General features: G+C 38.2%; 1 protein-coding gene across 1 annotated transcript; it reads left to right on the forward strand.

Annotated features, from left to right (window-relative positions):
• The first annotated feature begins 11,022 nt into the window (after positions 1-11,022).
• On the forward strand, positions 11,023-23,788 carry LOC135148043 (uncharacterized). The gene is made up of 7 exons (XM_064082218.1): positions 11,023-11,181; positions 11,293-11,433; positions 11,698-11,981; positions 22,358-22,604; positions 22,716-22,856; positions 23,121-23,404; positions 23,680-23,788. Exons 1-7 carry the CDS (start codon positions 11,023-11,025, stop codon positions 23,786-23,788), a joined length of 1,365 nt encoding a protein of 454 aa, XP_063938288.1.
• Positions 23,789-25,058: the final 1,270 nt, after the last annotated feature.

The raw sequence follows: 25,058 nt of genomic DNA on the forward strand, positions 1-25,058 counted from the left end.
GTGTTTGCCTGATTTCACTCGTAGTTTTCACACCGTCACCAGTACCTGTATAGACAACCATAGTTCCCTGAGATGGAACTATAGGTTGTGAAGGAACAAATTGTCCTTCAGATGCCTGTGAGGGCTGATGTACTTGCAGGTTGCCAAGTATAGCCTGATCCAAAAAGAAAGAGTGATCAGAAAGTTTTTCATATGACAATTTTTGAATATCTGTGCTCTCTCTAAGTGAAGAATTAAAAGACAAAGGTTCAACTAGCGTGAGTGCTAGTTGTGTGCTTGACTCTTTACAGGATACCGTGGTCGGACGGCCAATTTCAATAAATGCATTCTGTGGAGAGAATGAATCTAGAGACTGTATATTTACCATGTCAGTGTCCAAATCCTTTTGGGAGGAAATGGATGTGGCTGCAGTTGTCTCCGGTTCTGCCACCCTTTGCTTCTTATGAGACAGAGCTGCGGGATCTCGTAAAAGTGCACTCCCACTCCGTTTCCGGGCTACCTTTCTAACAACTGGTGTATGAGTAGTGTCGGTTGATGTGTTTGACGAAGAATCAGTTGTTGAAATGGAAACATCAGCTTGGATATGAACCTGGGTGTTTTCAGGTTCAATGCTGGGAGGCTGGAAATCAAATCCAATATCACAATCAAAATCTGCAATATCAATATTAAAGGTATCAGTGAGATTAGAAAGTACCTGAGCTACCTGTAAATCTGTCCTGAAGTCCTGTAGCTCTGGATTGATAGCAGAGTCAGCAGGCAGTGGCTGAGAGGTTGATTGTGGTTGAGGAAAGGTATGTGTATGTGAAGGTGTTGGTTCAGATTGAGAGGGAAGAATGGAGGCTTGTTGGTCTGGGAAGAAGTTGTATTGTGGAGGGGATTGTTGTTGAGATTGGTGAGGAGAATTGTATGATGAATGGTGAGGGGATTGTTGTGGTGAATTGTAAGGAGGGTTGTAGGGAGAGTAATGTGAGGATTGGCTGGATGATTGATAGTCTTGGAGTAGTTGAAGTGGTTGATAGTTTTGAGGAGGTGATTGTTGTTGTTGTAGAGGTTCTGGAACTTGTACAGGCTGAAAAGGAACACTGAATTGTTCGAGCATGAATGGAGTCACCACCAGTGGTACATTATCATGCTTTTTCTTGTTGACCAGCCTAGTTTGGATCTTGGCACATGTCCTCTGAATAGGAACAACAGGAGAATCGACGTACATGTGCCTATCATCAGCATTCATCTTATCATTCATAAACAACATCAGGAATCTGGGGTAGAAGCATTCAACTTTGTCATTCTTTTGAATTGATCTCTGTGAAACAGACCCCATCTTCCTGATAATCTCCCTCAGCAATATCTTCCCAAAATTGATTCGTCGGTTGTAAGCTATGCTGAATCCAAAGATCTGCAGCATTGAAGATATATTCCCAAAATTCTTCCTATTTGTGGGAGCAAACACCTTGGCAAGGGTGTCAAAGAACACATCCCATTCAGCTTTCAGATTTCCCTTAGACATCTTCGGGAGAAAAATCTGACCCTGATAGTGAATATCTTGAAAGAACTGTCTCAATTCATCCTCTGAAGGATCTGGCTCAAAATTGTCCCTTGGAAGTCCTAAGATCCGGTTCACATCATCGACAGTGATTACAATCCTCTTCCGGTTAGGTAAATCCCCTATTATCTTGTAATTCTCCAGGGTTGTAGAGTTGACAGCATTTGAGTAGAAGTCAAACAGAGGTTGCAGCTTGACTTGAATATCTGCCGTCAGTGCCGTACTGACTAAACTCCGTCTTGAAAGAAATCTAACCCATGTCCGGAATCTATCAGAACAGTCATCGGGGTTAAGGCTGGCACAGTAGTTAGTCTCAGCAACAACGAATTCTCCGGCCATTTTTAATAATTAAAAATTGAATTAAGCGAGAATTTTTCAAATTAAATGTGAATTCTCAAATGTCTCGCAAATTTCAACTAATAATTAAACTTGATTAATTAATTAATAATTCGAAATATTTAAAATATTATCGAATTAAAAGTTAATTAATTTAGATGGCTCCAACTAATCAATTATAAGCTAGCCAAACGCGTCCTTAAGTCTAATCAAATCTTCAAATAACCACAAGCCAAACAAGCCCTTAACTTAAAAAATCCCCAAATTCAAAAACCAAGAACCCTAATTTCAAAATCCAAGCAATCGGTTTACAGGAATCAAGAGCACACGTTCCCCACAAATCGATGAACCCAGATTTAAGCAAGAACACGCACAAATCTCAGCAAATCCGTCCAAATTTCGGCAGAGTTTCGACTTGATCAAGTCGAAAATGAGTAACCAAGCAAGCAATCGAAGCTTGAAATACGAAACCGAGCAAGTTTTTGAAGAAAAACTTGAAAAACGATGAACAACTGCGTGTGTATATGTGCGATTGTGTGTATATGCGAGTTGAGGAAGATGAAGTAACGGGCAAGACAATAGGAATTGTCTTGCACGATTGTCTTGCAGCGATATATATACATACAGGAAGACAAAGGGGAGTTTAAGTCTCGGTAAGACAATCTGAGATTGTCTTGCCGAGATTTTAACGAGGCAGACAAATCAAGTGTCAGTAAGACAATATCGATTGTCTTACTGATACAAAAAGGGGGTACAATGCATGCTCGGTAAGACAATCTAATTGTCTTGCCGAGTTGTTTGAAACTATACTGAAAAACCGGTTCAGCAAGACAATTTAATTGTCTTGCCGAGCCAATCAGTAGACAATTAAAATTGTCTAACAGAAAAACAAACAAACAAAAAAAAATAAGTAATAAGATTTTTGATTAATTTAAAAGATAAAACATTTTGCAGTTAAAATCAAAAATCTATAATAAAAACAATACTATAAATTACACAAATATTTTGTAAGTTTCAACTTTAATTAAATATAAATACTTATGACTTTAACTTTAATTCAATAAAATGAATTAACTTAAAATCAAATATTTATGCTTAATTAATTTTGAAAAATACAAAATAATTACAAATAATTATCTAAATGCTTAGGGAATAATACAGGGGAGTGTATGAGCACTTAGAAAATTACAGACTAATGTACAAACATGCATAATTACTCAGAATATTATCAGATATCGTACAGAAAATCATATAAAATCTAATAAAATAGATATAATTATACAGAAAATTCACAAAAATATACAAAAACATATAATGCATATTAAAAATATATACAAGAGAACTATGTCATATTTAACATCCCTAACTCACAAACCAGCTTAGAGAAAGTGGATTCATCCAGTGGTTTAGTGAAGATGTCAGCAATTTGCTCAGTCGTGGGTACAAAATGTAACACCACTGTACCATTCATGACATGTTCTCGTATGAAATGATACCTGATATCAATGTGCTTGGTTCTTGAATGTTGAACCGGATTGTTGGAAATGGCTATGGCACTTGTATTATCACAAAATATAGGAATTTTGTTTACTACAACACCATAATCATTCAGTTGATTCTTGATCCACAAGATCTGAGCACAGCAGCTACCAGCAGCTATATACTCAGCTTCAGCAGTAGAGGTAGACACTGAGTGCTGCTTCTTGCTATACCAGGAAACCAACCGACGTCCTAGAAATTGACAGCTTCCAGACGTACTCTTCCTATCAATCCTGCATCCTGCATAATCAGAATCTGTATAGCCGGTTAAGTCAAAACCAGTATTCTTAGGGTACCAAATACCTAAACCAGGTGTACCCTTAAGATATCTAAAGATTCTTTTGACGGCTATAAGATGTGATTCCTTAGGATCAGCTTGGAACCTAGCACACAAGCATGTTGCAAACATGATATCTGGTCTACTTGCAGTAAGATAAAGTAGAGAGCCAATCATACCTCGATAGCTTGTGATATCAACTTTCTTACCAGATTTATCCTGGTCAAGCTTTGTGGCAGTGGCCATGGGTGTCTTTGCCGGTGAAGAGTCTTCTAGATTGAACTTTCGAAGAAGATCTCTGACATACTTGGATTGGCAAATGAATATTCCATCTTCCTTTTGGCTTACTTGAAGACCAAGGAAGTAGGACAGTTCACCCATCATACTCATCTCATAATTACTCTGCATTAACTTAGCAAATCTCTTGCACAAGTTATCGTTAGTAGAACCAAATATAATATCATCAACATATATTTGTACAAATATCATATCCTTATCATGCAATTTGTAAAAGAGAGTTTTGTCTATGACACCTCTAGTAAAATTGTTTTCAATTAAAAACTCAGAGAGAGTGTCATACCATGTTCTTGGTGACTGCTTGAGTCCATAGACAGCTTTGAATAGGAAGTATACAAAATCAGCAAACTCTGGATTTTCAAAGCCAGGGGGCTGTTCCAGATATACTTCTTCTTCCAGCTTTCCATTCAGAAATGCACTTTTCACATCCATCTGATAAACCTTGAAGTTGGAGTGTGCAGCAAATGCAAGAAATATTCTGATGGCTTCAAGACGAGCAACTGGAGCATAGGTTTCATCGTAGTCAATTCCTTCTTCCTGAGAATAACCTTTTGCCACCAGTCTGGCTTTGTTTCTTACAACAATGCCATCACCATCTAACTTGTTACGGAAGACCCATCTAGCTCCAATTGTAGATTTTCCTTTTGGTCTTGGAACTAGGGCCCAGACTTCTTGTCTCTCAAATTGATTGAGTTCTTCTTGCATGGCAAGAACCCAATCAGGATCAGCAAGTGCTTCTTCTATTTTCTTTGGTTCTAATTGAGAAAGAAACCCAGAGAATAGGCATTCATTTGTCGTAGCACTTCTAGTTCTTACACCAACATCAGGATCACCAATAATAAGATCAAAGGGATGATCTCTGCTCCAAATCCTTTCCCTTGGAAGGTGTGTCCTTGATGATTCAGCTGTATTATCATTTGGCTGATGTGTATGACTAGTTGATCCATCAGCTCCCCCTGAGTTGTTGCCAGGTTGACTTGATGATCCACCACTGGCATCAGTGGAATCTCCAGCATTATTGCCATTTCCTCCACCATTGCCTGGATCATTATCATTGTTGTCATCTCCTGTTGCAACCTCAGGTGGTGTATCATCATCTGAATCAGAGTCTGGATAGTTATCAAACTTCAGAGATTCAGATGGATCAGCAGATTGTAAACTTGGTAGTTTAGTGTCATCAAATGTTACATTGACACTAACTTTCACTGACAGAGTATCAATTACAAAAACTCTATAAGCATTATTTGTATAACCAACAAAAATTGCTTCAGATGCCTTTGGCTCAAACTTGTTCAAGTTCTCTTCACCATCCTTGAGAACAAAACACTTGGCTCCAAAGACATGAAGATGTTTAACATATGGTTTCTTGTCTTTATACAAATGAAATGGAGTTTTCATATGATCCTTGTTGATCAAAGTCCTATTCTGGGTATAACAGGCAGTGGCCACAGCTTCAGCCCAAAAGTACAGTGGAAGCTTTGATTCAGCAATCATAGTCCTTGCAGCTTCAATCAGTGTACGATTCTTCCTTTCGACGACTCCATTCTGCTGAGGAGTCCTTGGTGCTGAATACTGCCTTCTAATTCCCTTTTCAGAGTAAAAGTTGATTAGAGTTTGATTCTTGAATTCAGTGCCATTATCTGACCTTACAGCTTTCACTGGCACACCTTTTTCTAATTCAACAGACTTTATATGATCAATCACTGTCATCGGGGTTTCATCCTTAGAAGCCAGGAAGTAAACCCAAGTAAATTTCGAGAAGTCATCCACAATGACTAAGGCATATCTTCCTCCATCAATAGATGCAACATTCACGGGGCCAAATAAATCCATATGCAACAAATGAAGTGGATCTGTAATGGTATTGATGGTTTTGCCTTTGTGAGATGCTCTCTTTGCTTTTCCTTTCTGACAAGCTTCACAGAGATCATCAGATGAGAATTCCAGGGAAGGCAATCCTCTCACTAGATCTCTCTTGACTAGAGAGTTCATGGTTTTAAAGTTGAGGTGTGAGAGTTTCTTATGCCATAACCAACTATCTTCAGCAGATGCTTTGGCGTAGAAACAGTGAACTTCGTTTCCTGGTCCTGAAGACAAATCAGCTACGAATATATTGCCTTTCCTTATGCCACATAGTGAAGGACGCTTATCCTTGATATGTTTAATGATACATATCTCCTTTTCAAAATGAACATAATATCCTTTGTCACAGAATTGACTGACACTCAGGAGATTATGTTGAAGTCCTTCAACTATTGCAATATCTTCTATGATGATCCTTCCAATTTTGTACTTGCCATATCCCACAGTACGACCTTTGCTATTATCAGCAAAACTGACTGTAGGGCCAGCTCCTTCTCTTATGTCCTCCAGCAGGGATTTATTGCCAGTCATGTGCATTGACGCTCCACTGTCAAGCACCCAGGTAACACGAACAATTCCACTGGCACCCTGCAAAAGACAACTTGATTAAACATTCTTTGGGACCCACACTTGATTGGGTCCAGCAAACTTAAAGAACTGATTTCTTTCAGGTGTAACAACAGAGCCTCTTGGACTGATACTTGGTTCAGACTTGACTGAACTTACTTCCTTAACAACAGCCTTATAAACCTTAGTTTTAGGCTTTGGAACATAAGTCTCCTTCCTCACATGAGTAGGACTAGCAGTCTTTGATCTAGCATGCTTGTTGTTTGTGTGTTGTCTAGGTGATGTGTTTTCATTTTTAGCATGCAAATTTTTAAAATAAGCAGACATCAAATTGAAAGCACAAGTCATACAATTATCAACACTACAAGATTTATGACATGCATCAAAAGTAGAAACAACAGAAGTATCAGTCATAGTAGTAGGAACATCAGTAGATTCTACTCTAACCTTGTTATCAGATTTAAAGTTCTCAGTAGAATGACACCTATTGTTCTTGTTCTTACTATTAACAAAATTATTGGGCTTGTTGAATTTAGTTCTCTCAGAGTTGACACCTAAACCAGCTTTAGGCAACCTAACATTGCCTTTCACTTTGATTGGTTTCAGGTTTGTCAGAATCTCATCTCTCATCTCATTACTCTCTTTCATTTTAAGGTCTTCCTGTTTTAGTTCATATCTAATGACAACAGGAGTCTCTAACAGAGGTTCAGCTTCTGAGGTTTTAAACAAAGGTTTAAGGGAATCTTTCAAAACAAAAGGAATCCCTCTTTCCTCAGCACTCTTCTTGAAAGGAGTAATGTTACTAGCCTTACCTACGGATTTGTTATAGTCAAAACCTATTCCAACAGTTCTCTTGATCTCTTGTTTATCATTAAGTTCTTTGACTATCAAGGAGGCATCCTTAAAGGCTTTACACTTAACTTTCTCTTCATCTAGCTGAAGTCTTAAGGCAATCTCACCTTTCTCTAGAACTTTGACTTTAGCACATTGTAATCCTAAATCCATAGTCAATTGTTCTATTTTAGGTTTTAATACTTTCATCTCATTCATCTTATAAGCATGAATTTCTAAGACTAAAGTATCAATTTTAAGATTAGCAGCTTTCATCCTTTTAATAGCATCATCTCTTTCAAGTCCTAATTGCATAAACAGTTTAGGGCATGTAGGATCTACCTGAAAGCTTCCAGCAGGAGGAGGTGAAGATGTTCCAGTAGTAGCCATGAAAGCAACATTCCCTAGCTGCTCCTCTTCATCACTATCTGTATCATCCCAGCTTTTGCCTTCTGCCAGATAAGACTTGCTTTTGAAACTTTGACTTCCAGAAGTACCATGATGCTTTCTAATCAGTGCATCATACTTCTGCTTCAGCTCATCATACGAATCTTTTCTTTTTCCTTGAACCTTGGGCTGTTTGCATTCAGTTGCAAAGTGTCCAGGTTCACCACAATTGAAGCATTTGAACTTGCTTCTGTCCACCATCCCAGTCTTGTATCCTCCTTTGCTTGTAGAAGATGAATAGCCTCCCTTCTGAAACTTACTAACAGTAGGTTTGTATTTATAGGAAGGGTTCTTCCGGAATCTCATGTTTCCAAACTTCTTGGCAAACAGTGATAGAGATTGATCTTCTAACTGTTCAAGCTCTTCCATCGTATAGAACTCTTCGTCACCACTGGTAGAAGCAGTCTGACCCATCTCAGGTACAACAAATTCCTGAGTAGTTTCAGAAGGAACAACAACATCCTTCTTCTTTTCTTCCAGTACAGGTGACTCAACAACTAGAGCTCTCGAATGATTCTGTGTTTTACCCCAGCCATATCTCTGTTTACTCTGAACTTGCTCCAGTTCATAAGTTTTCAAAACTCCGTAGAGTCTTTCCAGAGAAATCTCATTCAGGTCTCTGCTTTCCCTGATGGCAGTGATTCTGTGTTCCAGATGTTCAGGAAGGGTTAAGAGAAACTTCATGTTGACCTCTTTCTTGTCGTAGAATTTCCCATTTAGATTTAAATTATTTATCAAATTATTAAGTCTGATAAATACTTCTGAAATCCCTTCACCGGGATGAGAACCAAACTGTTCATACTGAGCCATCAGTATCTCTTTCTTGTTTTCCCTAACTTCCTCTGAGCCTTCATTGATAATCTCTAATGTATCCCAGATTTGCTTGGCGTTCGTACAATTTACAACAGCATTGTACATCACTGGATTTAGAGATTCAACCAAGATTAGTTGAAGAGCATCATCTAAGTTCATCTGATCACTCTCTTCATCTGTGTACTCAGAAAGTTCTTTCGGAATAACCTGATGAGGTATCAACACACCATCTTCTTCGTGTGCTAATATGACCTTCATCGGAGTAGTAACACCTTTGTCTAAAATCCCAATGTATTTTCTGTTCGCAGTGCGGAGGAATAGGAACATGTGCCTCTTCCATAGGCCAAAGTGTTCCTGGCTGAACGGTGGGATTTTGATGCTACTGATCTTTTGTGTACTCATATTTAAGGATTTGAAGTGAATAGTGTTTGGATGAGATTTGGATTTTTGAAAGAAAAATATTTTAAATCAGAATTAATTTTTGGAATAAAATTAATTCGAATAAAAAATATTTGGACGTTACAGAGTGTGTATAGGATCTGATACGGAAAAATGGTATCAACCGCTCTGATGCCAATTGTTAGGTCCAGATATGATTGTAGAAGGGGGGGGTTGAATACAATCAGTACCAAATCGTCGCGGAAGTGAATCTGATTGAATATGATTTGTTAATCAGATTATAATTAATTAATATAACAATGTTTGAAGTCGTTATATAATTAAAATGGTTCAGTTTTAATGTCCACTAAAGTTCGTAGAATAAATTCGACAGGGTATATTCTAGATTTAGTGATTAAAACAACCGGGTTATCAAAGCACAGAAAACTGTGGATATAACGATCAAGCAAGTTACGAACAACTTGAAAGCTTTACAAAATGCTTTGATTACAAAGTGAATGAACACTTGAAAATGAAGGATGCAATGCCATATTTATAGGCAAAGCATTTGTACTTGTAAGACAATTGAAAGACAAGACAATTGCAAGTAGAAAAGACAATCTAGCAAGGGCAAGACAATTACAATTGCCTATCAAGCCAAAAGCATGGTAGAAAGACAATCAAAAGGCTCGCAAGACAATTTATAGTTCGGTCAGACAATTATATTGTCTTGGCAGTGTTGTTCTCTCGGCCAGACAATCCAATTGTCTTGGCAGAGCACCTTCGGTCAGACAATCAAAGATTGTCTTGAAAGACTCAGGAATTGTCTGCAGGCATTCCCTCGGTCAGACAATCAAAGATTGTCTTCCAGGCAATCACAAATCTTCGGTAGGACAATCCACTTTGTCTTGGCAGAGAACACACGGTCAGACAATTTGTCTGGCAGACTTCTAGAGTTCTTCGGTAAGACAAAGACAGATTGTCTTGGCTGATGCTCCAATCTTTCTAGAAACAGATTCGGTAAGACAATCTTGGATTGTCTTACTGAGTTTGTTTTGATGATTTAAGGATGTAAATTAAAATGTATATTAAATAGAAAATTATCCACTTAATTAAATTAATCATATAACTTCATAAATTAAATTAATTCAAGAGTGAATTAATTTAACAAATAAATTACATAATTAATATAATTATTTGTGAAGTGAAATAATAATCTATTAAATATTTAATCACCCATTCTTCAGTAGAATTGCTTCCCGTCTTCTTTAAACATTAATAACTCCGTCTTGATCAGTCGAGCGAACGAACCACCAACTCTGCTTGACTTCAAATATTTAATTTGAATAACTGATACACAGATGCACTGTCTGGTTCATCTGTATCTAGTTAAATCAAATATTCTTTGTCAAATAAACATTAAGAATTTGATTTGTTCGTCGAGTCTTCGTCTTGTAAGTACATCTTCATTAACTGGAATCTTCTGATAAAATAAAGTATAGAAACTTTATATCTTCTGAACTCCTGGACGTGCCACAAAAGATTATTTGTGCACTGAGGCTTGAACATATTAATGAACTTCTTTCAGTGGTGTGCAGCAGCATCCTGGAATTTATCTGACATATAATTCACATAAATCATTTGACGTTCTTCGTACGGATTCCGTTGACTTGCTATTTACTGAGCTTTCTTATCTGAATTGAGTTGTACCTCTTTAAATACAAATAGGCTGAACATATGCCTTTCACCAGGACTCAGGAAGGAGTGGAGCTTTTTCTTTGATTGCATTACCAGGGCCTTCCAGAAGAAATCTACAAACTGGGATGCCATACCAATGGACATGCTGCAGATTGGGTATTCTCTGATCTATTCTACTAATTTCGATTTTGGTAGATTAGTTATTAGAAATATTGGTGAAAGAATGCATGAAAATCGTCAGATTATATATTTTTCACGATTTTGCCAATTGCTGTTTAATGCCACTGTTGGAGAAGTGGCTTTTGATGCTGCAGATGAGATCAAACCTTTTAAACTTCATAAAAGGGTTTTCAAAGATCTCATATCCAAAGATGAGAAGAGACCAGTTCTCAGGCCTCTACAAATTCCAGCTCCACTAAGAGCTAGACTGAACATGCCTCAAGCACCACAACAACAGCCTCAACCCCAACCACAACATCCAGTCTCTCCTACAGCCACCAGAAAACCCAGATCATCAACACCAAAACCATCAAAGTCTACAAAGTCTGATGCCCCTTCCACTAAGAAGACCAGAACCTCTGTTGCTACACAAGTTCTGAAGTCAAACTCTGATGTGCCAGCAAACTCTGACAGAGTTCTTCCTGTAAACTCTGATACAGTCTCTAAGACTTTAAACACTGAAGCTGCTTCTCCACCAAAGCAGAAAAGAAGGAGACTGGTTGCAGCTTATGATTATGATGATCTTGAACCTTCACATGCACCAAACTCTGAACCTTCACAGGCCAGTCCTCAATCAAAGCCAGCTAGATTTAAGAGAAGGGCAAACAAGCCTAAGAGGGCAAAGGTGCCCATTACTGAGATCACAGATTTTACTGTTGAGGAAGAGCAAGCACCATCCACTACAATTCCTGATTTATCCCAAGCTCTGATGGTGCATCCTCTTCAGGTTGTTCCAATCTCTGCTGCTACAGCATCCTCTACTTCATCTGAAGTAGATGAGGAAATAATATGCAAGGAACAAGCTGAAGCTGAGACAACAGTGTCTGATTTTCAAAATCCAATATCTGATCATGGACCCTCCACTCCAATTCCTCACTCTCCATTGAAGTTTCCTGAGGGTGTCATTATTCATGATACAGCACCAGAAAACTACAAATCAGATGCTGTCATTGAAGACTCTGACAAAGTAGCTTTGGAAGCACTGCAGTCTCTTGCAAAGGCTAGTGAAGAGCCTAGCAAATCATCATCAAAATCTGCAGCTCATGAAAAATCTGTTCCAGATCCTGTTAAAAATGTTGAAGATCCTGCATCTGATGATGATGAGGATGATAACAGTTCAGATGATGACAATGATGATGAAGATGAAGTCCCTCTGTCTCATCAGCAACAAAAGTGGGAGTCTACCAGCCAATATAATGCCAGGCTGCAAACTCTGAACACAAACTCTGAGCCACTTCCCAGGGATCTTCAGGTTGATCCACCAAATGAAGTATGGGATAAACTCTGGTTGAGCCACCAGCATTCTCTGGAGCAAGCAAAGGCTGAAGATTTCCTATCTATGGCAGAGAATAAAATCACAAACTCTGATGTCATGTCAAGCCTAAAAGCTACAGTTCTTTATCTGAAGACATTCCATCCTGCTCATGCTCAGACATCTAAATCTATAGATGGTCTCAGAACAGAGGTAGCCAGTTTCAAGGAAACTCAAAATATGGACAAGAAAAGGCACTTGCTACCTCTAAAGGAAGACATGAAGAAGCTGGTGTCTGCCAATGAATCTCTGAAACAGAGGATGACCACCATTGAGTCTACTCAAGATAAAATGTCTAAACAGCTTGAAGCCATCCAATCTTCACTTTCTCTGATAACTTCAATACTGATTCCTGATGAGGATGATGTCAAAAAGGGGGGGAGAGTAGCACAAGTCAAATGCAAGTCTACTTCTCAAACTCTGAAGAGAAAGAAAAATGATGATGATGATGATGTGGATGACTTTACAAAGAACAAAAGATTTCAAGCTGCAACTGGTGGAAGAGTTTCAAACTCTGACAGTTCAAAGTCTAAGCAAAGCTCAAAGTCTGCTCCAGTTCCAACACATAATGTCACATCTGGATCAAAGAAAAGACCAGTGGCTGGATCAGATAAACCTATGACTGATGAAGAACTTGCTAGACTGATATTTGAACAAGAGAATCCAGAAGCCAAATTGGATTTGGAGTTGATTGCTGCAGAGGAAGCTGAACTGAAGAAAGAACATGTTGAAGCTATAAACTCTGGAAAAATTCAAAAGCCTGCAAAATCAACTGTCAGACCAAAAGAGAAAGGGATATTGATCAAGGAAACTACAATTGCTGATCAGAGTTTACCAGTCAAAAGATATACTCTGAAGATGAGTATACATCCAAGGGAAAAAGCAAAGTAGATGAACACCTTGAGAAAGGCTGGGTTAAGAAGAAGCCTACAACCTCTGACAAAGATCAAGTTGTAAAGGGAAAGAAAACAGAAGCTGCAATCTCTGACAAAGCTCATGTTGCAGAATCACAACAAGAAAAATTAACCTCTGACACAGCTCAAGTTAATAAGGAAACAAAGAAAGACACAACCTCTGACAAGGCTCAAGCTGTGTTCAAACCAACAACTACTCCATTGCCAGGATTTGCAAAGCCAAGTCTGATGACTGAGATAAACTTTGAAAAGGGCTCAATTCAACCAATCTCTCATCGAAAAGCAGGAAGAGATAAAGGAGGACTAGGATCTAAATATGAAAAATTTGATCAGAGTATAGGATCAATGTCAACAGACCCCTCATCTCTCTGTGCTCCCAAGACTGGAGCATTGCAAGAAAGAATGGACAAACTTGATTCAGTCCAACTGGTGAAGAATGACAGAGGAGATAACATTCTTATATACTTCATGTCTGATGGAACAGTGTTTAGAGTAATTGAAGCTGATCTCTATGCTAAACACTGGGAGGAATTGAGATATGTCTCACACATATTTCAAGTGAAGAACAAGTCATGTCAACACATCTCTAATCTGCTCAAAGATCAAATCAGAAGAAAGATGGGTATTACAGGAAACAAGAATGCTGGACCTTTCATTCCTAAATACTTCAATCATCAAGGACAGCTGGTTGAGATGAAGAAGAATTCAGCAAAAATAGTAACAATAGCTGGAATCAGAACTCTTGCATTCAATGAAGAGTCTGATAAAGCTTACAATATAAGGCTGGATAGAGACATGAGAAGAAACAAGATCTATGATCTCAGAGCTGCAATATATCAAACTGGAGTTTCAGATCCAGAGCTAAGAGAGATCAAGAGACAGATGATTACAGCACTTACAGAAGCTGAAAGAGAACTCCTCAGAGAATATCTAAAGACAGCTCATGGTGTCTATGAAGCTAAGGAGTAAAACTATCTGTAAGGTTTAAAAGTTTTCTGTTATATAGCTAAACTCTGTTGCATTTGACTTATCTGTTTTGACATCATCAATTATATGTTAACTTGCACATAACATATTTATGCACAAGTTGGGGGAGATTGTTAGATATAATTGATGATTACTAATGTTCTTAAAGTTTGTTTTAGAACAGGAGTGATCAGAGTTTAAGCTGGAAGCTGATCAGAGTTTAATAAAGTCTGACCAGAGTTTGATAAAGTCTGATCAGAGTTTACATAGTCAAGACTCGTCAGAGTTTACACGTGGAAAGAGCTCAGAAGCGGATATACTTCAAGGAAGGATAGAAGCGGAGGAGTGATTTGCTGACTATGGAAACTAAACAGAAAACGGTAGCAATCTTTGATTGATAGAATACATAGCTAATTTATAGGATATCAAATCAGAGATTGATTTTGTAACTGTGTCTATATAAACACAGAATAGGGTTACTCTATATGAGTTGAGTTATCGAGTACATTGTTAAGAACCCTAGCAGCTCTTAGTGATAAAATATAAATCACTGAGAGAGTTTTTGTAACCATTCAAGCTTTGTGAATAAGAGTTTACTGCTTTCAATCTCTTATATTGTCATTCTGCTTTATTGATTGTGTTCACTATAGTAACTTATATAGTGAGTTCATAGGACCTAACAAGTGGTATCAGAGCCAGCTCTGTTAAGATAACTACAGTGAGATCTTAATCACAATCATGTCTGAAAAATCACAAGCTTCATCTTTTAGAGTTCCAATCCTTAAGGCATCTGAATATCCAGTCTGGAAAGAGAGAATGATCATATTCCTAGACTCTGTTGATCCAGAATACCTTGACAGGATCTATGATGGACCACATATGCCCACCAAGCTCTCTGTTGGGCTTGCAGATGAACCTCAGAAGATGGTTCCAAAAGAAAAGAAAGATTATACCCCTGAGGACATCTTGTCAATTGGTAAAGACTCTAAGGTGAAACACCTTCTGCACAGTGCCCTTGATAATGCAATGTCTAATAGGGTGATTGGGTGCAAAACTGCTAAACAAATCTGGGATGCTCTGGAAACCAGATGTCAGGGAACTCAGGCCATAAAGAAAAACAGAAAAACAATCCTTACACAGGAGTATGAGCACTTTGACTCAAAATCTGGTGAGTCCTTGACAGATCTGTATGACAGATTTGTCAAACTGTTGAATGACTTATCTCTGGTGAACAAGGAATATGATCTTGAAGACTCAAACCTCAAATTCCTTCTGGCTCTTCCTGAAAAATGGGATTTGAAAGTCACTACAATAAGAGACAATCTTGATCTTGGAGAAATGTCTCTTGATGATGTTTATGGAAGACTGAAGACTCATGAACTTGAGATGGAGCAGAGGAGCAAACGTAATGGAGGAAAATCAAAGTCTGTGGCTCTGAAAGTTCAAGAGGAAGCTGCTAAGAGCAAAGGAAAAGCTCATGTCACAAAGTCTGACATTGAGTCATCAAACTCTGATGACTCAAACTCTGATGTTCCCTCAGACTCTGAAGAAAGTGATGATGAGATGATGCAGTTAGCAGCATTGATGGTGAAAAGCTTCAAGAAGTTGGCCTACAAAAAGTTCAACAAAGGCAAAAGTTTTTCAAGGAAAGACAGAAACTCTGACAGAGTTTATGATAAGAAGAACTTTAGGAAGAATGAGAGCAAGGAAGGGAAAGCTGGAAAAGCTGACAAGTATACCTGTTTCAACTGTGGTGAAAAGGGTCACTTTGCATCTGAATGCAAGAAAGCCAAGAAAGAAAAGGAAAAAGCCTTTATCACCAAGAAGGGAAACTGGACAGATACATCTGATTCAGAAGAAGAAGTCAATTATGCTCTGATGGCAAACACTGACAACAACTCTGAATCTACAGCTAAGGTACCTCATTCTACTCTTGCCTTTGATACTGAAGATATAACTGAGTTAAGATTGTTCCTTAAAACTTTGCATATCAGCTTTAGAGATCAGACTTTAGAGAATGAAAGATTAAAATCTGAAACTCTAAGTGTAAAGAAAAGGAATGATTATCTAGAAAAAGAATTAGTTCAGATGTTAGAAGTTCAGAAAGAAAGAGATGATGCTGTCATTGTCAAAGATGAATTATTGAAGAGGTATGCATCTCTTCAATCAGAACTTGCTAAGGAAAGGGATATTATTAAGACATGGACTAATTCAGGCAAAACTACTCAGGATATCTTAGGTAGTGGAAACTGGAAGAAGGGACTAGGTTACACTGATAACTCAGAAGCTGAGTCATCAAAAGCAGAGTTTGTTAAAACTCAAAAACCTAAGGTTAAACCTGTTAAATTTGTTGCTGAATCCTCTAAGTCTAAACAGATTAGACCAGAATTAGAGATTAACAACAATTTAAAATCTGATAAGCCCAAACAGGTTAACATAGGACTGATGACTCAGAAACAGCTTAAACATAAGCTTAAAGAGGTAAAGTCTGATGACAAAAACAAGGAGCCTAGGAAAAATAGAAATGGCAAGGTTGGAATAGACAAGAGTAATAACTACATGCCTATTCCAAATGCACCTAGGAAGACATGCCATAATTGTGGAAATACTAATCATCTTGCTAATTTTTGCAGGAAGAACAAGGACATTAACTCCTTACCTACAAAGTCTGGAGTTAGAAAAAGTAGTATTAGATATAAACCACAAGATCCATGTTTTCATTGTGGTAGTTTATGGCATTCTATTTATACTTGCAAAGAATATCATAGTTTGTATTATGATTATTATCAATTGAAACCTTCTTTGAAAAAGGTTAATAAAAATTCTGCAAGTACAAAATCTGTTTCTAGTTCAAACTCTGTTCCAAAGTCTGTTAGCTCAAACTCTGATAATGATAATTCCGCTGCAAAAGCTAACAAACTTAATAAGGCCAAGGGATCCAAGCAAGTCTGGGTCCTTAAAACTAACAATTAGTGGTCTTTGTGATTGCAGGGCAACAGGAAGAATATCCTAGTCTTGGACAGTGGATGTTCAGGACACATGACTGGAAATAAGGCCCTGCTGTCAGAGTTTGTGGAGAAAGCTGGCCCAAGTGTTTCTTATGGAGATGGCAACATAGGAAGGACTCTGGGATATGGCAACATCAATCTTGGAAATGTCATCATATCAAATGTAGCTCTTGTTCAAGGGCTAAAACACAATTTACTCTCTGTCAGTCAGATCTGTGACAGAGGATATCATGTTGATTTCTATGAAGAACACAGTGAGATAGTAAGCAAGTCAACAGGCAAGGTGGCAGTGATTGCTCACAGACATGGAAATATTTATGAAATCCACTTGCCTACAAACTCTGAAGGAAAAGCAATTTGCTTGTCTACAAGAATCTCTACAGAAGAAAGTTGGAAGTGGCATAAGAAGCTCTCACATCTCAATTTCAACTGCATAAATGAGCTTATAAAGAAAAAGCTTGTGAGAGGACTCCCTGAATCACTACTCACTTCAGATGGTCTATGTGATTCATGTCAAAAGGCCAAGCAGAGAAAAACATCCTTCAAGAGCAAGACTGAATTCTCAATAAAGAAGCCATATTATCTTCTACATGTTGATCTATTTGGACCAGTTAATGTACCATCCATTGCAAGGAAGAAATATGCTCTTGTCATTGTTGATGAGTATACCAGATACACTTGGGTATATTTTCTTCACTCTAAAGATGAAACAGCTTTGCATCTGATGGATCATGTGAAGCAACTGGACCATGGATCTGAAGACAAAGTAAAGATCATTAGAAGTGATAATGGAACTGAGTTCAGAAATTCAACAATGGAAGAGTTCTGCAAAGAAAGAGGTGTAGTACAACAATTTTCTGCACCTGGAACACCACAGCAAAATGGTGTAGTTGAAAGGAAAAACATGACTCTTATAGAAGCTGCCAGAACTATGCTTGATGAGGCTAAATTACCTACTTATTTCTGGGCAGAAGCTGTTCAAACAGCTTGTTTCACTCAAAATGCAACACTGATTAATAAGCATGGCAAGACCTCATATGAGATGGTGAAGAAAAAGAAGCCAAATCTGAAGTACTTTCATATATTTGGGTGCAAATGCTTTGTATTGAAGACTCATCCAGAACAGCTTACCAAGTTTGATCTAAAAGCTGATGAAGGCATTTTTGTAGGTTATCCTCTGACAACAAAGGCCTTCAGAGTCTATAATCTAAGAACCAAAGTGATCATGGAATCCATACATGTGTCATTTGATGACAAGAGAATTATGGGCTTAGCAGACATGGATGATCATGAAGAATTGCATTTTGAGAATGAAGAAATATTCTCTGATTCAACAAACTCTGATGAACAGTCAAACTCTGACTGTGAGCAAAATACAGCAAACTCTGATGAAAATTTACAAGTTCGTGATGATGAAGCAAATGTTGAGGGGGAGCATCAGAATGTTTCAGACTCTACCCAAGACTCAAACTCATCAGAGAATGCTGACCCCAACTCATCAGAGAATACTGATTCAAACTTTGATAACACAACTGTAGGGGGAGCTACAGAGAATGATCAACAGAATCAAGAGAGCATGGATCAAGGGGGAGGATCCAATGATGAAAATGGCCAACTTCCACATGCTAGGAAGTGGACAAAATCTCATACACCTGATTTAATAATTGGAGATCCAGAAGCAGGTGTGCAAACTAGGACAGCTACAGCAAATGAGTGTTTACATCATTGCTTTCTGTCACAAACAGAACCTAAAAAGGTGGAGGAAGCTCTTCAAGATGCTGACTGGATTCAAGCAATGCAAGAGGAGCTAAGTGAGTTTGAGAGAAACAAAGTCTGGACCCTAGTACCAAGACCAAAAGATAGATCCATAGTTGGTACAAAATGGGTTTTCAGAAACAAAACTGATAGTGAAGGTATCATTACAAGGAATAAAGCAAGACTTGTGGCAAAAGGGTATTCACAACAGGAAGGTATTGATTATGATGAGACATTTGCTCCAGTTGCAAGATTGGAGGCAATTAGAATCTTTCTGGCCTATGCTGCACACAAGAAATTCAAGGTATTTCAGATGGATGTCAAGAGTGCTTTTCTTAATGGGAAACTGGATGAAGAGGTATATGTTGAACAACCTCCAGGCTTTGTGGATCCAAAGCATCCAGACTATGTTTATAGATTGGACAAAGCACTCTATGGACTAAAGCAGGCTCCAAGGGCATGGTATGAAACTCTAGCTCAATTTCTTCTTGAAAGTGGATTTACTAGAGGTACCATAGATAAAACCCTGTTTTACTTGAATCATGGTAATGATCTGCTTTTAGTTCAAATCTATGTTGATGATATCATTTTTGGTTCCACTAATGCTAAACTCTGTCAAAGATTTGCCAAGCTCATGCAGTCTAGGTACCAAATGAGCATGATGGGGGAACTCAGTTATTTTCTGGGTTTACAAGTTAAACAGACTGAAGATGGGATTTTTATCAATCAAGCCAAGTATACCAGAAATCTCTTGAAGAAATTTGGTATGCAAGACAGTTCAGCTGCAACTACTCCTATGGCAACAGCAACCAAGCTAGACAAAGATACTGGTGCATCAGTGGATATCACAAACTATAGAGGAATGATTGGATCTTTGCTTTATCTGACTGCAAGTAGACCAGACATAATGTATGCCACATGTCTATGTGCAAGATTTCAGGCAGATCCAAGAGAGCCTCATCTGATTGCAGTAAAGAGGATATTCAGATATCTCAAGGGAACCACATCATTGGGGTTTTGGTATCCTAGAGAATCAGACTTTAGTCTAATTGGATACTCTGATGCAGATTTTGCAGGTTGTAAAATTGACAGGAAAAGCACAAGTGGGAGTTGTCAATTTCTGGGTGGAAGACTTGTTTCTTGGTACAGCAAGAAGCAAAAGTCAATTTCAACATCAACAGCAGAGTCAGAGTATATAGCTGCAGGCAGCTGCTGTGCTCAAATTCTTTGGATGAAGAATCAATTGTTGGACTATGGGTTATCCTTTTCTAAAATTCCTATTTATTGTGATAACCAAAGTGCTATTGCTATGACAGGAAACCCAGTTCAACATTCTCTGACAAAGCACATCAGTATAAGATATCATTTTATAAGGGAGCATGTACTGGAAGGAACCATTGAACTTCACTTTGTTCCCACAGAACAGCAGCTAGCAGACATATTCACCAAACCACTAAGTGAAGCAACCTTTACTAGGCTGGTGAATGAGCTAGGAATGATATCAGGAACTGAGTAAACATAATGGTCAGATCTTTCAAATTTCAATTGTCAAATTACCATATGTATTGCTCACAAATTTGCCATGATATACTCTGATTGTTAAACTCTGATGACATTCTCTGATGATATACTCTGTTTGTTATACTCTGACGTCATTCTCTGACGATATTCTCTGATGTTTGTAAACTCTGAATCTTGATAAATGATCTCATTTTTATTTCTCTGAGACAAATAACCTGTGAAGATACTATGAAGCATGATCTGAATTAGTAATCATGAATCTCAGTTAAGTTCTTTAATCTTGATATCAATTTTGTGCTACTATTTTACACTATATGCATGCTGATATCATTGAGACTCTATTACTTCACATATCTTAATTATAAGTGAGACTGATTAATTTGCATTTTCTCTCAGTAAATTAGACAGTGATTATAAACTCTGATGCTATACACACCCCTGCAAATAAGCATGGTACTCCTTTGAGATCTTAGATGTCTATATGACAGTGACTGGGAAGACCCAAACATTTGCTGGTATTAAGTAATTGCCAAGATTTTATAATCTATGGTGACCAGTCACAATCTCTGATTACTGGAGAAATACTGTTGCAAAATTATATTTAAAGGTCGTGATTCATTTACACTGAAAAGCGTCCTGGAAAAAAAAAAAAAGGGGTTAGTTTATTTTATATATTTCTTCATCAGAGTATGTCAGTTGTCTATGTCTTGAGAGTTTAAATAAATTATTTTTGTCTACCTTATAATTACGAAATTGTGAAATTCTTTAGCCTCTGATTTAATATGTTAAATCACACACATTATTTCACAAGCACATTATTGAGCTATGGATTTTATGACAAACTCTGATTTTTGATGAATTTTCTAAACATTATGTCTTATTCTGAGGTACTTAGAAATTTATTTTCTTTGTTTTAAATCTCAGAGTTTAAAATTCGAGGGATTTGATCTTGAATTTTAAAATCTTATACATTTCAGGAGTTCAAATATTCAGAGAATGTGAAGAGAGTGTTCCAAACGGATGTATTGTTAGTGGGTTTACATGAAAAACATTTTAATAGGAGAACGTGTAATCAGCATTTATAACTGCACATGTTTTACTGCGCTCATGATTATTACTCTCTTTTCTCCATGCCACTAACTCTCATCTACCAGTTAAAATCTGACAGGTGTACAGCTGAACAAAAAGCCCAAGCGTGTACAGCTAAACAAAATCTGAAGAGTTTATCACATCAGATTTTATTGATTATTATTCACTTATACACTTCATCTTTACACACACTCTCTCAACAAACTCTTACGCTTTTCTCTCTGAAATTCAAATCTTCTCTTACACACCTTCTCAAACACCTTCCTTCACAAACTCTGTTCTAATGGCCACTACAGCTTTTACCTTTGCAGGTGTGGAATTTGTTCCCAGCAACCATGCTGCCATTCTTGACACCACTGATGTTCCAAGGGATTATCATCCCATTCAGCAATTCTTGGCACAGAGTGCCCTGGCCACTGCCCTTACAGCTCCTGCCAGACTCTCAGGAAGCCAAATCATCACTTTCTGGAGAACAGGGCATTATGACAATGGTGGTGAAGCTGGGTCACCATCCATTGTATTTGAGTATGATGGAGCGGAGTATGCTGTCACTCCAGCCACCGTCCGAGCAGCACTCAACCTGCCAGAGCATGCTGCTTACATTACCAATGGAGATGCAAATCTCAGAACTATGATGATTGATTTGGGCTACTACGACTCTCTAGACAAATTGGGTCAATTAAAGCGTCCAGGACTCAGGAAGGAGTGGAGCTTTTTCTTTGATTGCATTACCAGGGCCTTCCAGAAGAAATCTACAAACTGGGATGCCATACCAATGGACATGCTGCAGATTGGGTATTCTCTGATCTATTCTACTAATTTCGATTTTGGTAGATTAGTTATTAGAAATATTGGTGAAAGAATGCATGAAAATCGTCAGATTATATATTTTTCACGATTTTGCCAATTGCTGTTTAATGCCACTGTTGGAGAAGTGGCTTTTGATGCTGCAGATGAGATCAAACCTTTTAAACTTCATAAAAGGGTTTTCAAAGATCTCATATCCAAAGATGAGAAGAGACCAGTTCTCAGGCCTCTACAAATTCCAGCTCCACTAAGAGCTAGACTGAACATGCCTCAAGCACCACAACAACAGCCTCAACCCCAACCACAACATCCAGTCTCTCCTACAGCCACCAGAAAACCCAGATCATCAACACCAAAACCATCAAAGTCTACAAAGTCTGATGCCCCTTCCACTAAGAAGACCAGAACCTCTGTTGCTACACAAGTTCTGAAGTCAAACTCTGATGTGCCAGCAAACTCTGACAGAGTTCTTCCTGTAAACTCTGATACAGTCTCTAAGACTTTAAACACTGAAGCTGCTTCTCCACCAAAGCAGAAAAGAAGGAGACTGGTTGCAGCTTATGATTATGATGATCTTGAACCTTCACATGCACCAAACTCTGAACCTTCACAGGCCAGTCCTCAATCAAAGCCAGCTAGATTTAAGAGAAGGGCAAACAAGCCTAAGAGGGCAAAGGTGCCCATTACTGAGATCACAGATTTTACTGTTGAGGAAGAGCAAGCACCATCCACTACAATTCCTGATTTATCCCAAGCTCTGATGGTGCATCCTCTTCAGGTTGTTCCAATCTCTGCTGCTACAGCATCCTCTACTTCATCTGAAGTAGATGAGGAAATAATATGCAAGGAACAAGCTGAAGCTGAGACAACAGTGTCTGATTTTCAAAATCCAATATCTGATCATGGACCCTCCACTCCAATTCCTCACTCTCCATTGAAGTTTCCTGAGGGTGTCATTATTCATGATACAGCACCAGAAAACTACAAATCAGATGCTGTCATTGAAGACTCTGACAAAGTAGCTTTGGAAGCACTGCAGTCTCTTGCAAAGGCTAGTGAAGAGCCTAGCAAATCATCATCAAAATCTGCAGCTCATGAAAAATCTGTTCCAGATCCTGTTAAAAATGTTGAAGATCCTGCATCTGATGATGATGAGGATGATAACAGTTCAGATGATGACAATGATGATGAAGATGAAGTCCCTCTGTCTCATCAGCAACAAAAGTGGGAGTCTACCAGCCAATATAATGCCAGGCTGCAAACTCTGAACACAAACTCTGAGCCACTTCCCAGGGATCTTCAGGTTGATCCACCAAATGAAGTATGGGATAAACTCTGGTTGAGCCACCAGCATTCTCTGGAGCAAGCAAAGGCTGAAGATTTCCTATCTATGGCAGAGAATAAAATCACAAACTCTGATGTCATGTCAAGCCTAAAAGCTACAGTTCTTTATCTGAAGACATTCCATCCTGCTCATGCTCAGACATCTAAATCTATAGATGGTCTCAGAACAGAGGTAGCCAGTTTCAAGGAAACTCAAAATATGGACAAGAAAAGGCACTTGCTACCTCTAAAGGAAGACATGAAGAAGCTGGTGTCTGCCAATGAATCTCTGAAACAGAGGATGACCACCATTGAGTCTACTCAAGATAAAATGTCTAAACAGCTTGAAGCCATCCAATCTTCACTTTCTCTGATAACTTCAATACTGATTCCTGATGAGGATGATGTCAAAAAGGGGGGGAGAGTAGCACAAGTCAAATGCAAGTCTACTTCTCAAACTCTGAAGAGAAAGAAAAATGATGATGATGATGATGTGGATGACTTTACAAAGAACAAAAGATTTCAAGCTGCAACTGGTGGAAGAGTTTCAAACTCTGACAGTTCAAAGTCTAAGCAAAGCTCAAAGTCTGCTCCAGTTCCAACACATAATGTCACATCTGGATCAAAGAAAAGACCAGTGGCTGGATCAGATAAACCTATGACTGATGAAGAACTTGCTAGACTGATATTTGAACAAGAGAATCCAGAAGCCAAATTGGATTTGGAGTTGATTGCTGCAGAGGAAGCTGAACTGAAGAAAGAACATGTTGAAGCTATAAACTCTGGAAAAATTCAAAAGCCTGCAAAATCAAATGTCAGACCAAAAGAGAAAGGGATATTGATCAAGGAAACTACAATTGCTGATCAGAGTTTACCAGTCAAAAGATATACTCTGAAGATGAGTATACATCCAAGGGAAAAAGCAAAGTAGATGAACACCTTGAGAAAGGCTGGGTTAAGAAGAAGCCTACAACCTCTGACAAAGATCAAGTTGTAAAGGGAAAGAAAACAGAAGCTGCAATCTCTGACAAAGCTCATGTTGCAGAATCACAACAAGAAAAATTAACCTCTGACACAGCTCAAGTTAATAAGGAAACAAAGAAAGACACAACCTCTGACAAGGCTCAAGCTGTGTTCAAACCAACAACTACTCCATTGCCAGGATTTGCAAAGCCAAGTCTGATGACTGAGATAAACTTTGAAAAGGGCTCAATTCAACCAATCTCTCATCGAAAAGCAGGAAGAGATAAAGGAGGACTAGGATCTAAATATGAAAAATTTGATCAGAGTATAGGATCAATGTCAACAGACCCCTCATCTCTCTGTGCTCCCAAGACTGGAGCATTGCAAGAAAGAATGGACAAACTTGATTCAGTCCAACTGGTGAAGAATGACAGAGGAGATAACATTCTTATATACTTCATGTCTGATGGAACAGTGTTTAGAGTAATTGAAGCTGATCTCTATGCTAAACACTGGGAGGAATTGAGATATGTCTCACACATATTTCAAGTGAAGAACAAGTCATGTCAACACATCTCTAATCTGCTCAAAG

This window comes from Daucus carota, chromosome 1 (assembly GCF_001625215.2).
Source record: "Daucus carota subsp. sativus chromosome 1, DH1 v3.0, whole genome shotgun sequence".
NCBI lineage: Eukaryota > Viridiplantae > Streptophyta > Magnoliopsida > Apiales > Apiaceae > Daucus > Daucus carota.